This window comes from Rhinatrema bivittatum, chromosome 8, assembly GCF_901001135.1.
Source record: "Rhinatrema bivittatum chromosome 8, aRhiBiv1.1, whole genome shotgun sequence".
In the NCBI taxonomy this organism is placed as follows: domain Eukaryota; kingdom Metazoa; phylum Chordata; class Amphibia; order Gymnophiona; family Rhinatrematidae; genus Rhinatrema; species Rhinatrema bivittatum.
This window is the reverse complement of record NC_042622.1, coordinates 102,787,041-102,799,927: the sequence shown is the minus strand read 5'-3', so window position 1 is coordinate 102,799,927 and position 12,887 is coordinate 102,787,041. Positions and strand designations below refer to the sequence as shown.

Here is a 12,887-nt window from a genome sequence, read left to right as displayed (position 1 = left end):
GGATTTACGCGTGTAACCAGTCTTACGCACGCCGGGCCTATTTTAAAAAAGGCCCAGCGATGCGTGTAAAGCCCCGGGACGCATGTAAGTCCCGAGGCTTTACTAAAGGGGCGGGGTGGGGGCGAGGCCAGAGGCCTGCAACAGAGCGGCCATCGCTGCTGTGTCGAAAGATCGCATGCCGGCAGCCTGCCAGTGCACGCAACTAAAATAAAAATGTTGGGGGGGGGGGGGGGTTAGAGTAGGGCTAGGGGAAAGAAAGGTTAGGGGAAGGGGTGGGAAGGTCAGGTTAGGGGGAAGGAAACGGGGAAAGGCAGCGTGGCTCGGTGCGCACAAGGTGCACGATTGTGCACCCCCTTGCGCGTGCCGACCCCTGATTTTATAACTTGCACGCACAAGTTATAAAATCGGGTGTAGATGTGCGCATGCCGGGTAGCACACGTACCTTTTTAAAATCTTTTTATTTTTTTATTTTTTATTGATCAATCATTTTACAATATTTATCGAGCAAACACACTTGAGATGCAAAAACACATGTTCAGGCATAAATTTCACATCAAAATGGAGGAAAAACTTTTTATTTTTTGGAAACAAAATGATACGTGTTACATTTTAGACCACTATAGGGACCAATCATGACTCCTGATATCCACAATCCAAAGGAAATAGCTCAAGAAATTTAGCGGTTACCTCTCAGTTACATTATTTCAAGATCAATTTGTGCTTCATAATGCTTCCTTAACCAGAGCCTGGAAGCTGGCCCAAATCCTACCCCTTATTAATAAGGAAATTTACTAATTGAGAGGGAAGAAAAAATTGGTATGAAAGCCCTTGATATTTTAGCAAGCATTTACATGGAAATTTAAGAATATATAATGCTCCCAATTGCTCTACTCTAGGTCTTAATAACAGGAATTGGCTCCTGCGCTTCTGCGTCTGCCTGGATAGATCTGGGAACATCAGAATTTTACATTTCAAAAAACGTTCCTTTCGATGTTGAAAGTACTTTTTGAAAATCCATTCCTTGTCTAAATCAAGTAAAAATATAACAATCAAGGTAAATGACACTGCTGTTTCTTTATCCAACTGTTCCAATAAATCAGATTTATTCATCTTTGTTAACTCTTTCACTTGAGCCTTATCTTCTTCCTGAGCTGTAACCTTCTTAGTTGTTGGCATGTAATACACTTTAGCAACTATAGGAAACGTTTCTTCTGGAATCTTTAAAGATTCTATTAGATATCTTTTCCAGATATCCTTAGGAGAAATATATAGAATCTTCGGAAAAGTTATGCAGCGTATATTCTTAGCATGAGCCATATTTTCTAGATTCTCCAACTTGAAATTGAATGAATTATTTTCTTTTATGATTTCTTATTGGGTAAGAATTAAACTTTCAATTTTTGTATTTTGTGAATCTTGAATCTTTTTAACTTCACCCAAATCTTTTTCTGCTAGTCCCAGTCTTTTCTCCACTTCTTGTACCATTTTAGAAATATTGGTAACTTGCGAAGAAACATTACTGTTCAATATATTAATTGCTTCCCAAATTGTTTCAAGGCTAAACTCCGAAGGCCTCACCAACTCCATTAACTGAAATGGAGGATATTTGGGTTCTATCTCACAACCCTGGGTTAAGGCAGTTGGAGCAGCATTTTCACCCAGATACAAAGAGGCCTCTCCCACCAACAGCGAGGGCTCCTGAACAAGAGACTCACCCAGGGCACCGACTTCCGATCCCTCCAACGATGTTGGGGCTGGGCCTCTGTTGGATTCTCGGGCGGTGATCTTACAACTGGAGATAATGTTGTTATCAGCTCAGGGGAAGTTGCAGGCTCTTCTTCCCCCTGCTCCACTCCCAGCGAGCCCTCCACGGTTTCTCTGACCTGATGGGCATCCATCGGCCCCGCCTGCACTTGGGGCAAGGATGTCTCAGGGGCTAGAAGCTCCCTTGCCCTGTGTTTGCGGGCCGAATGTGGCATATTCCATGAGGAAAAAAAAATCAGGTAAGAGAGCAAGACACCCAAGCAACCCACTATGCTGCCATCTTGAGTCACGTGATCCCCATCAGCCACCTTTTTAAAATCTACCCCATAATGTACCTTTCTACACCATATGTTGTTCCAAGCATACAGGGCAGGAAGGTAGAAAGCACAGAGTTAGGAGTTGGCGGTGGAGAAGAATGGTGACTTGTCTGAGCTGAGTTCACAAGGAGGAATGCAGGGAAAGAGAAGAGGTAGTTAAGAGCTGAAGAGTGAAGACTCTGGTAGGTGAATAAGGGAAGCTTGAACTTATGTAGAAATGGATAGGGAGCCAATGTAGTGACTTGAAAAGAGGGATTATGCAAGCTATTTGCAAAACAACATGCATGATAAAATAGCACAACATTTTGTTTCATTTTGTGTAATTTCAGAAAGGAACTGCAAAATTAACCACAGGTGCATAAACCAAGAATGATCATCTTGCAGGGCATTCTTTTCTAGAATTAAGAATCCCTCTGTCAGATTTTGCAGGTGGGGCCTACTTTTGTAAGCCACTGTACATTATTGCTAATTCTGTATGGATGTCCTTTTCCCATCCATAGCAATGTTTCTTTTAAGGCGAGCATGGAACCACCAACACTTTTTATTTCATTCCACGCAGCTTAAACCATGATAGGGCTAGCGTGCACCTAATAAGAGGAAGGATGTCGAGGGATTTACCACATCACCACTAAGGCAGCTCAAAGACTCTGAAAGTTAACTTTCAGAAAGGGAGAATCCTTCCTGTCTGTCTAAATAAAGTAAGGACTCAGCTGAGATGGAAATCAATGTGATGTTTCACTATGAGAGCAGAGCAACTATGCAACCAACACGGGTTTTTAATCCTCATAAAGTGTATATTGTGAATATACCTGACACTGTGCTGTTTTCATTGTAAAATAGCAGGAGAAACTCTATAGATGAAGAAATGCACCAGATGAAGAGAAGATAACTCTTGAAAGCTCGTCACAGTTGTATTAAGTTATTCCAATAAAAAGGTGGCAAATATAACTTGTTTTTTGACCATTGTGTTCCCAGGGCTGGTGCTAGCTTTTTTGCTGCCCTGTGTGAAAAATAATTACTATGCTTCCCCCTCCCCCCCGATTCATTCAATGTATGTCCCAGACTCATCAAATAAAGTCCAGCTCCATCCTGCAATTATTATTTTTAAAAACTGACATGTCCCCCGTCCCCCCCAGAATGTATGGATAGGGAAGGGTATGAGGTACCCTAGGCAAACCTTAGGGCTTGCACACACTCCACTCCCCCCCCCCCCCCCCCCCCCACACACACACACACATATTTTACAGACACACACAATTAAATTATACATTTATAACAAATTTTACATGAAAAAGAATATTCAAAAGTACAGTCTTCTGAGGCAATAATAACACAACATGCATATTATATTTACATGCACTGCTATGGTGTCAGCCAGAAAACTACAAAAACCACAATTGGAACTCCTATGGAATTAGACTTTTTTTTTTTTTTGCATATTGGGTGTGAGCTTGGCTCTCAGAAAGCCATGAATAAACATAATTACCATTACAATATAGTAAACCTCCCATACCAAAACAACCCTAACAACCTTATCTATGAAAAGGCATCACCTCACATATTACACCAGGCCCTAGAACACCAATATAACTCTTATTAGGAAACCAGGATGCTATAGATCCCTACACAGAAATTACATGCCAGCAAAATACCCCACCTAAATACCGCATCTCGGTGACAGATGCAAAAAACAGACAGACCCTCACCAAATACAAAATAAAGAGATCAGACATTATAAACAGAAACATGCTGAGAAGAACTGTACTGGAACATACAAGCCAGCCTCTATAAGCAGAGGAAAAACAGAAACATTACCATTCTTCATAAAACATTAAATAATAAAATTAAGAAATATAAAACATCATAATAGTAAAATCATATTCATAAAATGAATAAATATTTCAAACCAGTTAATATAAAGAATATTCAAAATTTCCCAAACACCAAAAAAAATTTTCTAAACATCTGATGAATAAAAAATCCAGTAACTAAAAAATGTTCTATTCCCCCCCCCAAAAATAAATATTTCAAAAGAGCAGAATCATCAAATTACACCCAATAATTAGAACTAATAAGGATTAAAAAATCATCTGCTCTCCCAACCTGTGATCTTCTGATTTCCAATCACCTTGAGATTGTCGTGAATTGGGGAAGGTAGGGCCGCACAAATTTTATATTCTCTTTCACACACACACACACACACACATAACACATTCATTCTCTTACACACTCCCTCTCTCTAACATACACAGGCTCTCTTTCCCTCACAGATACATTATGTGTTTTTGTGTGTGTGCGTGGTGTTTGTGTGTGTCTGTGTGTGCATGCCTGTGAGAGCTATATATGACACATGGGCTCTCACAAGCACACAAACCCAGAAGCACACAGGCTCTCACACAGATACATTCACAGACACACAGGCTACAGGCTCTCACACAGTCATACCCACATGCACACAAACATAGGTTGTCAGACACATACTGGCTCTCACTCACACACACATACAAGCTCACACAAATGGCCTCCTGTTGTCATCAGGCCATCGTGGGATGAGCTCCATCATGGCCCCCTCGGGCCTCTTGCTGTCTTCGGGCCGTGGCGGGATGAGCTCCACCATGGCCCCGCAGGCCTTCTGTTGTCTTTGGGCCATGGTGGGATGAGCTCTCCACAGCCTATTGACCTTCTTACTTCATGTGGGGGTGGGGTGGGGGGGGGAAGTGGAAGATATACATGGGCACACACACAAAGAAGATCCGGGCCTCTCACTTTCAGCCGCTGGCGGGTTGAGCGCCAGTGGCCTGCAGCGTTTCTCTTTCTTTGGCTGCCAGCGGGTTAAGCACCAGCAGCCTCTCTCCTTCTTCGGCATGAAATTTATCTGCATATATTGGGCGTGTTAGGCTTCACTAGCAGCTTCTTGGCCTCTCTTGCTGCCGCCAGCCCATCGCCCTCCGGTTGTGCTGCCCCGTGCAACTGTACGGTATGCACACCCAGTCGCGCCAGGCCTGTGTGTTCCCATAGCCAAGTGGACTAACATAACAACCACAATTCTTTGCTCACATTTTTCTTTGAAACACAAGCTTGATAATGATTAAGTAAATTTAAAACTGGGATTACCAAGCCTGTACAATCAGGTTTTCAGGATATCCACAATAAATAATGTATAAGATAAATGTGTGCATATTGGAAACCCAATACATGCAGATAAATTTCATACTTATGTATTGTGGATGTTTTGAAAACCTGACTGGCTGTGTGATTAGTGCATCAAGTTTAGGAAGCCCTGCCTTAAGGTGACGAGAGAGCTCCATTTAATAAGTCAATTGTTCTCAACCCACACCCACTCAGCCAGCCTGGCTTTCAAGATATCCACAATGAATATACATGGAGATATATTTACATACAATGGAGGCAGTGCACGTAAATATCTCATGCATATTCACTGTGATATCTTGAACGTGGGACTGGTTGGCCAGGTGGAGAGCCACTATGTTAAGCAACAACCTTAACCAATCCTGGTCTTCCAGCCAGTCAGCAGCAGCTCCAGAAATGTTTGTACAGAAGGGGGCACAGTGAATTTCAGGGTGGCTAGTGCCTTTCCCTTCAACAAATCAAAGTGGTCCAGCCTAATGGAGAACAGATGATCAGGCAGCGGGGGGGGGGGGGGGGGGGGGCTGGAGACCTTGCTGCCCTGCTGCCAGTATAATTATGCAGTTACTGCAACAGTATCCCAAGAGCAGATAAAACCAAAAGTGGCCCAACCTGTTGCTTAGGACATGTAACTGTCTGCTCACCATATGCTAGATGGGCAGTATTGGTGAAGAAAAAACCCCGGATCATGTTCTTATTGTCTGACCCAAGTTTAAACCACAAGTACAGTTTCAGCTCAGTAGCCATACATTTTTAATATTGCTTTGGAATCCCCTGTTACCACACAACAAAATGCAGTAACTGAAAAAAAAAAAGACTTTAATGCAACTACTATTAACATTATTCTCAAAAGCAGGTGAATAAAAAAGTTATTTCATGACAACTACTAATTAATAAAAACTTACCACTATCAGTAGAGAGAGATTTTGTGCCAAGTATTTTCTCAGGTGCCATTTAGGACACAAATTTTCAGTTCTACAGTTTGGCTTTTTCATGTTCTTTTCATTTTTTTTTTTTTTTTTTTAATAGTTTGAAATGGTTTCATTTTGACAATTTTCAACTTATCCTTCCATACTTAATAATACCACCCAGTATCAACAAAGCAACCATGAACTACGCCATCCGTAAATCAATCACAGGGTTCCGAGAGCCCTAATCAAGAACTGAAACTGAGTGCTGGCACCTCAGCAACCCCCCTACCTATGGTGACATCTTATTGCCGCCCTACCTGGACCACATTCTGTCTGATTAATAAAGCCACTGAGCTCGATGCTATTACAATATATAACAGCGAACAACATACAAGGGGGAGGAGGGGAGAGAGGGATTGTCATTTTTTTTTTTCCTTAAAGGAAACAGACTTTTTATTTAGATTGAAGTCTGGAAGGAAGGTGCACCGGCGCGGTGTGCCTACGACTGTCACTTCCACCTGTACCATACCTGTACACTTCCCTGATCCTGGCAGGTAGGCAGCAAATTCTACTATGTCCTAGGAACTGCGGCAAAGAAATGCTAAAGGACAGTAAATCCACCCAGTGCTGGAACACTAAGCCATACATATTTTGATTTGTTTAATCCACACTCCTCAAGGAAAATAAACATTGTATTTTGCATACTTTTCACTCCCCCGGCTGCATTTCACAAGAAGTAACAGCACCAGACACATTCACAGCTCCCAACCAGATGGGTCTATTAGCCGCACATTTCCGTCTGCATCCAGAGCAAACACATTAGAGCAAGCTGATGAGAGGAAGACAGTGAAATTATATATCACATACAGATACAGTCTTCCACAGAAACTCTTTAGCTCTGACGAATAAAACATTCCAGGGCATGAACCTGATTTAATTTTTACCTAAAGACATATAAAGCAACACAAGCACAAAGCTGGTCTACAGTACCAAAGCTGATTGCACACAATGCCATTTGGGTTACACGGAGCAAAAATACTGCAGGTGTGTGTTTACCGTTGTGTGAAGCTCAGCAGTTTGGTGGAAGCTGCATCGGCACTGCTCATATCCATAATCCATGCATGAGCTTCCTCCCCCTTTTAGCAAAGAAATTTACAGGCAGTTCTCAGTTCCCATTCCTCTTGCAAGCACAATTTTTTTTTATAACTCCCTTCAGTGTCTTCTCTGTGCTGCTGTTCCCTCCCTTCTCTCTCTCTCTCTTAATGACAAGTATTTGCAGGTCTCCTGTTCTCTGTCATTGGTTGCCTGGATGCACCTGTGGACTGCGAGACATGGAGGTCTGGGAAGAAGAAGTGAGGAAGAGCTGGGGAGGGGGCGGGAAGGAGGGGAGTGAGGAGATTTCTTTCTGAATGTGACTGGGAGGGACATGAACAGCAGGGAACTGCAAGCAGAGCTGCCGCTAGCCTGGAATTTTTAATCTGGTGCTGTCCAACATTCATATCACATCTCTGACTGTTGTAGCCCGCCCTCTCTCACCGTCTTCCCACCCTCTTTGGCGCTGTCTCCTGCACCACAGACCCGTCCCTGCTGTCACATATTCACACAGCTGCCTGCACTCAGCTACTAAAGTCTGCCCTCTGCTGCCTGTAACCTCACCCTGTGTGCTGCCTCCAGCCCCCTTCCCCCCCAATCCACCTCTCTGCCAACCTTCCATGGCTCCAGTCCCTACTTTTCCCTGGCCTGGGAACCCTGCTCGTGCCATTGCCTTGACCCTTACTTGGCACAGGGCAAAGTGCTCAGTCAACAGGACCTCACAGAGCTCAGCCCGAGTTCCTGCACTTACAGTGACAGTGCATTTCAATTTCAGCCACCTGGGAATAATTAAATCTATGATAGAAACTGAAATGTAAAAATAAAAAAAACGCTAGCATGCAGAAAATCAAGGGAAAGAAACATAGAAACAGAATATTATGGCAGCTAAGGACCTTTAGCCTGTCTAGTTTTCATATTTTTGGAATGTCATAGACTACATTTGATCTCTAGGTTTTCCCTTGGCTGATCCATGCACCTGCCACACTTTCCATGAAGAAATATTTCCTAATTTTATTCATGAATCTACTCCCTTTGAGCTTTCTAGATTAGAAAACTTAAAAAAAAAAAAGGGACACTTTGCAAGGGATTCCAGGAATGATCGCTGCTGAGACTTGGGTAATGGGAGAGAATGGTTATCCCCAGAGCCACCAAATCCTGTGATGTTTTCAACACTTTCTGTTGCATTTGCCAGTCCACAGGCTCCTCCCGTGAACAGCCACACTTTCCCACGGGCTGGGTCCCCTGCAATGCTCCTCGATGCTACCAGGCTGCCTCTCCCTCCACCGCAATAGGATGCTATATCTCAATGCAGCAGGACGCCACTAACAACTCACACTGAAAGATGCTGCCAGCACTGCTTGGCCCTCCTCCTCCTAGGGCACGCGCCCACCCAACAGCATTAGATTTAAAGGGCACGCGGCAAAAAAGACCTGGAGGCACCCTTTGATGACATCATCCTTCAGGCCTATAAAAGGTCCTTCTGGATGTCCCAACAAAGCAGGAGGGTAGGCTATATAAAAAAACCATGAGGGCAACAAAATGGATTAGACGCCAAAGATATCCGATTACAACTTTTTATTAAAGGAGACGTGTTCTTTGTAAAATGAGTATGAATCAGGCCAAGTTTCGCCCCCACATTGGGGCTACTTCAGGGGCTCTATTAGTAAATCTTTAATATATATGAGAACAATCACACATCAATTGTATCCTGAAAATGTTTAAGGTGCAGAGAATCAGCATGTACCGTCTCCCCTCTAATTGGGAAAGTGCCTCGGCAAAAGGTCCTCCTACTTGCGAGTAGGGCATGTTGTCAGCGTTCCCCGTCTTCAGTTCTAGTGTTCCAATATCTTGTTCTTCTGTTCCAGGGTCTTGTTCTTCAGTTCCAGTGTCTTTGTTCTCCAGTTCCTATGGTCTTTGTTTTATCCATCAGTCTCCATGGTTGTCTCTTGGATGGATACCTGGTATTGACCACCGCCTGACTCCTGGACATCCTTGAATGTCGCCTGCCACTGACTGCTGCCTAACTCCTGGACATCCTTGAATGCCACCTACACCACCTGCCAATGACCCCAGCCTGCTACTGGATTCGCCTACTACCCAGTGACCTCTACAGATCTCCCGACCACCTAAGACCTGCAGCCTCAGCACCCAAAGACTCAGCCTGAGGGAAATGTGAGCTGGTATAGGCAAAGCTCCAGTTGGAAGTCTGCCTCATCCAACTCTGCCTGCCAATGGAGGGAACCTGCAGAGCTCCTTCCTACAGGTTGTGCCAACTCCACCTTGGCCCAAGGGTCCACAATTCCAACACTGACGCTCTGCTTTGGGGTTGCCAAATCTCTGGTTGCTAACTGAAGACAGATGTAATAACTGGATATCAAAAATCTGATTATGGCATATTAATAGACACTAGGGATGTATTTTCATTTGAAACAAAATGGGAAGTTTCATTTTGTTTTGAAAATGTAATGAAATAAAATAAACCTCATTTGTTTTCATTTCATTTTCAAAATATGGTGGCTCCTTCTCTTGCCCCCCCCCCCCCCCCCAAATAATCACTTACCTTCAATGGTGAGTCTAAGGAGGAGAAGTGATCCCCTGTTGCTGCTGTCCTTTCAGGTTTCCATCTCAAAATGGTGCCAGTCAGCCATCAGGTCAGAACCTGTTACGCCCGTCGGTCGCAGATGGCTGCAACCTCTCATGCTCACCTCCTTTTTCCCTGCACCATCAATCCTAGGAAGAATGGCAGCCTCCGCCAGCCAGTGCCAACCTCCCCGGCGTCCCCAGGACGGCGTGGGTGCTGCTGACCGCCATCTTGTCTCTGGAATCACCTAAGGCGCGCGAGCGCGCACAAGTCATGGCGGGAACCTCGGGGGCGTCCCCTCCGGATGACGTCAACTCGCTGCTGTACTTAAGCTGACTGGCCCTCTGCTACTACGAGTTAGCAAGGAGTTTCCTCATTGTTGAATCCACTCTACTCTTGGGCTTCCAGTTCCAGACTTCGCTCTTGGTGTTGGACACTCTGGGTACCTGCTCCTTGGTGGCCCTTCCGCGTTCCTGGCTATCCGCTCCTCAGAGGGCCTTCCTGCATTGGGATTTATCTGACTCACTTCTTGGGACATTTCCTGGAACTTCCACTTGTGAGTACCTACTACAGACTTCAACAATACTAGTTTTACTGAAGTTTCGCTGCGGTATACCGCGTACCTCGGGCCACTACCATTTCCTCTTCAGTGAAGTTGTTCCAGTAAACCCTGAGCTGCAGGGTATTGCTGCACCAACTACGAGATCCACTTCAGGGTTCCTGCACCTCAGTCCTCTCATCATCATCATCTTCAGTACAGACTCCTCAGTGTATCACGCTCTGCGAGCCACTACCGGATCTGCACTTCTGAGGTAATCTCTACTCGACTGAAGGGACTTCCTGGCGTACCGCGCTCTGTGGGCCACTACCAGATCATCACATCAGTGGTATCACCCTGGGTATACCCCCCTGCTCAGAACTGTACTTATTTACATCTCCTGGCCTGCGGGCTTGCTTTTCCTTCCTTCATAATAAAGTCTCCTTCATACAGCTGTGTCCTATGTCGCTGAGACATCTCTCATCTTGGCCAGGGTTCACATCATTACAAAAACATATCAGAGCCATTTAGTTGTATGGAGCTAGGGAGGTACGGGGATACCTCCATACCACAAAATGGAGCAGGCACCAGAGCCATTCTGAGATGAAGAACTAGGGAAAGCTTCTGCCCCTTAGACCTGCGGATAGTGTAAATGATTGGTGGCAGGTTGTCTGGAAGAGTCTGGGGATCCTGTGGGGGGTTATGGAGCAGTGGCAATGGGAAAATGGGCAGGGCAGACCCAATATTTTTACTTTTATTTTGTTTAGGGGGATTTATTTGGGGGGGGGGGTTTTCTCCTCATTTGTTTCAAAATGAAATGAAACAAAGCAAAGAACAAATGAAGTGAAAAATGGAAAAAGAAAATAATGAAACAGAAAACAAAATGAAAAAATGTTCAGTGCAAACTCCTGATAGTTCTTTTCCACATGCTGCTTAAAACAGTGTGTGAGAAGAGGTCCCAGCCTCTGACTGAAGGGAAACAAATGCCAGGGAAGTAAGTAGAGCCCACACCTGCCTCTCTCGATCTTACACTATGACTGGAGTGGCTGGATGCCAACCTGATCACTCCCCAGCACCTCTCATCATTTTCTCTCTCTTTTGCTACCATCCTTCTCACCATCCCCCAGCTGCTTCTCTCAAACTCCACCCCTTCTCCCCAAGTGAAGCAGAGGGCATCAACCCTTTTTTTGCTCCTGGCTCCTATGCATCTCTCCCAGTTCTGGTCCACTGCTCTGCTCCCTGGGCATCATTTTCAAAACTCATAGGACCAGTAGAGAAATTGCTGCACCCATAAGTTTTGAAAAAATAGTCACAGAGCTGAGTAGTGGTAGAGTTGGGAGAGATGTTTAAGTGTTACGAATTGCAGGATTTGGTTCTTACCATGGCTTACCAGTGTATTGGAAGGGAATGAAGAATGTTCTTTGATAAATTGTTATGCTCTAGTTTGAGAGGCTTCTAAGAAAACTAAAAAGTCATGGGATAGGAGGTGCTGGCCTTTTGTGGATTGCAAATTGGCTAAAAGACAGGAAACCGAAATTAGGATTAAATGGTCAGCTTTCACAGTGGAAAAAGGTAAACAGTGGAGTGCCTCAGGGAACTGTACTTGGACCAGTACTTTTTAATATATTTATAAATGATCTGGAAGGGGTACAACGAGTGAGGTGATCAAATTTGCAGATGAAACAAAATTATGCAGAATAGTTAAATCTCAAGCACTTGAAGAGGACCGGAAGGGGCAGTAGAAGAAGACCGGAAGGCTCATCTGATACTGCTCCCAGCATCCCCTGGGAGAGGAGTCCAGAGGTCACCACAAGCTTTCCAGGGATTGAATTCCACAGTTCCAGCTTCCAGAGGCCCCACACCCTTTGCAGTAGAAGAGGACTGGAAGCATGTGCCATTATCAATTTTTTGAGTGAAGATCAATTTAATAGTGGTTAAAGAGGATTGGTAAGTATAGCTTTGTGAAATCTTTGGACTTATAAAAGTTTGGAGAAAGGTGAAATAGTAGGATATATTCTGTAGACTTTGTGTGTGTCTGAAGTAATAAGCAAGCCAGAGATAGTTAATTCTAGTGTCTGTCTTTCCCACCCACTCAACCCTTGATTTTTAGGCAAGAGACACTTTCTCATTAAAAATCAATAAGGCTCTTATCTAAATCATACTATTGTACCAGCCCTTATTGAAAGTTTAATCATCCCTTTGTAGGACACTAGCTGATTAATTAGTAAATTCACCTGTAAATTTAAAGGACTCTAATTCTAACTCCCTTAGTATCTTAAACATAACTAGGAACTCAATAAAATTAAGAAGGCAGCAGTCCAGCAGCAAGAGGGGGCTTTCCAGTCTTTTGCATTAAGTGTCACATGTATGATTTTTTTACCCGCCGGTGAGAGATTGTATGTGTGCACTCAGTGCAAAGAGCTCCTGGCTCTCAAGGAACGAGTCTGATCTCTGGAGGCTAGAGTAACAGACTTGGAGGAGCTGAGGCAGACAGAGAGGTACGTTGATGAGAACGGACATAGTAGCCAAGTCCCAAA

At 44.2% G+C, this 12,887-nt stretch overlaps 1 protein-coding gene across 2 annotated transcripts in view; it reads right to left on the bottom strand.

Moving 5' to 3' along the window:
• GARNL3 (GTPase activating Rap/RanGAP domain like 3) overlaps positions 1 to 12,887 on the bottom strand; it is a 706,353-nt gene that overhangs the window by 549,797 nt on the left and 143,669 nt on the right. Inside the window, exon 1 of one of the 2 annotated variants that reach the window (XM_029613070.1) lies at positions 7,196 to 7,608. The exons of the other annotated variant lie outside the window; for it this stretch is intronic. Coding sequence (XP_029468930.1) covers positions 7,196 to 7,251 — 56 coding nt within the window. The 5' untranslated portion in view covers positions 7,252 to 7,608. Of the gene's footprint in view, positions 1 to 7,195; positions 7,609 to 12,887 lie in introns of those variants that run through there. 2 annotated transcript variants of the gene reach the window in all.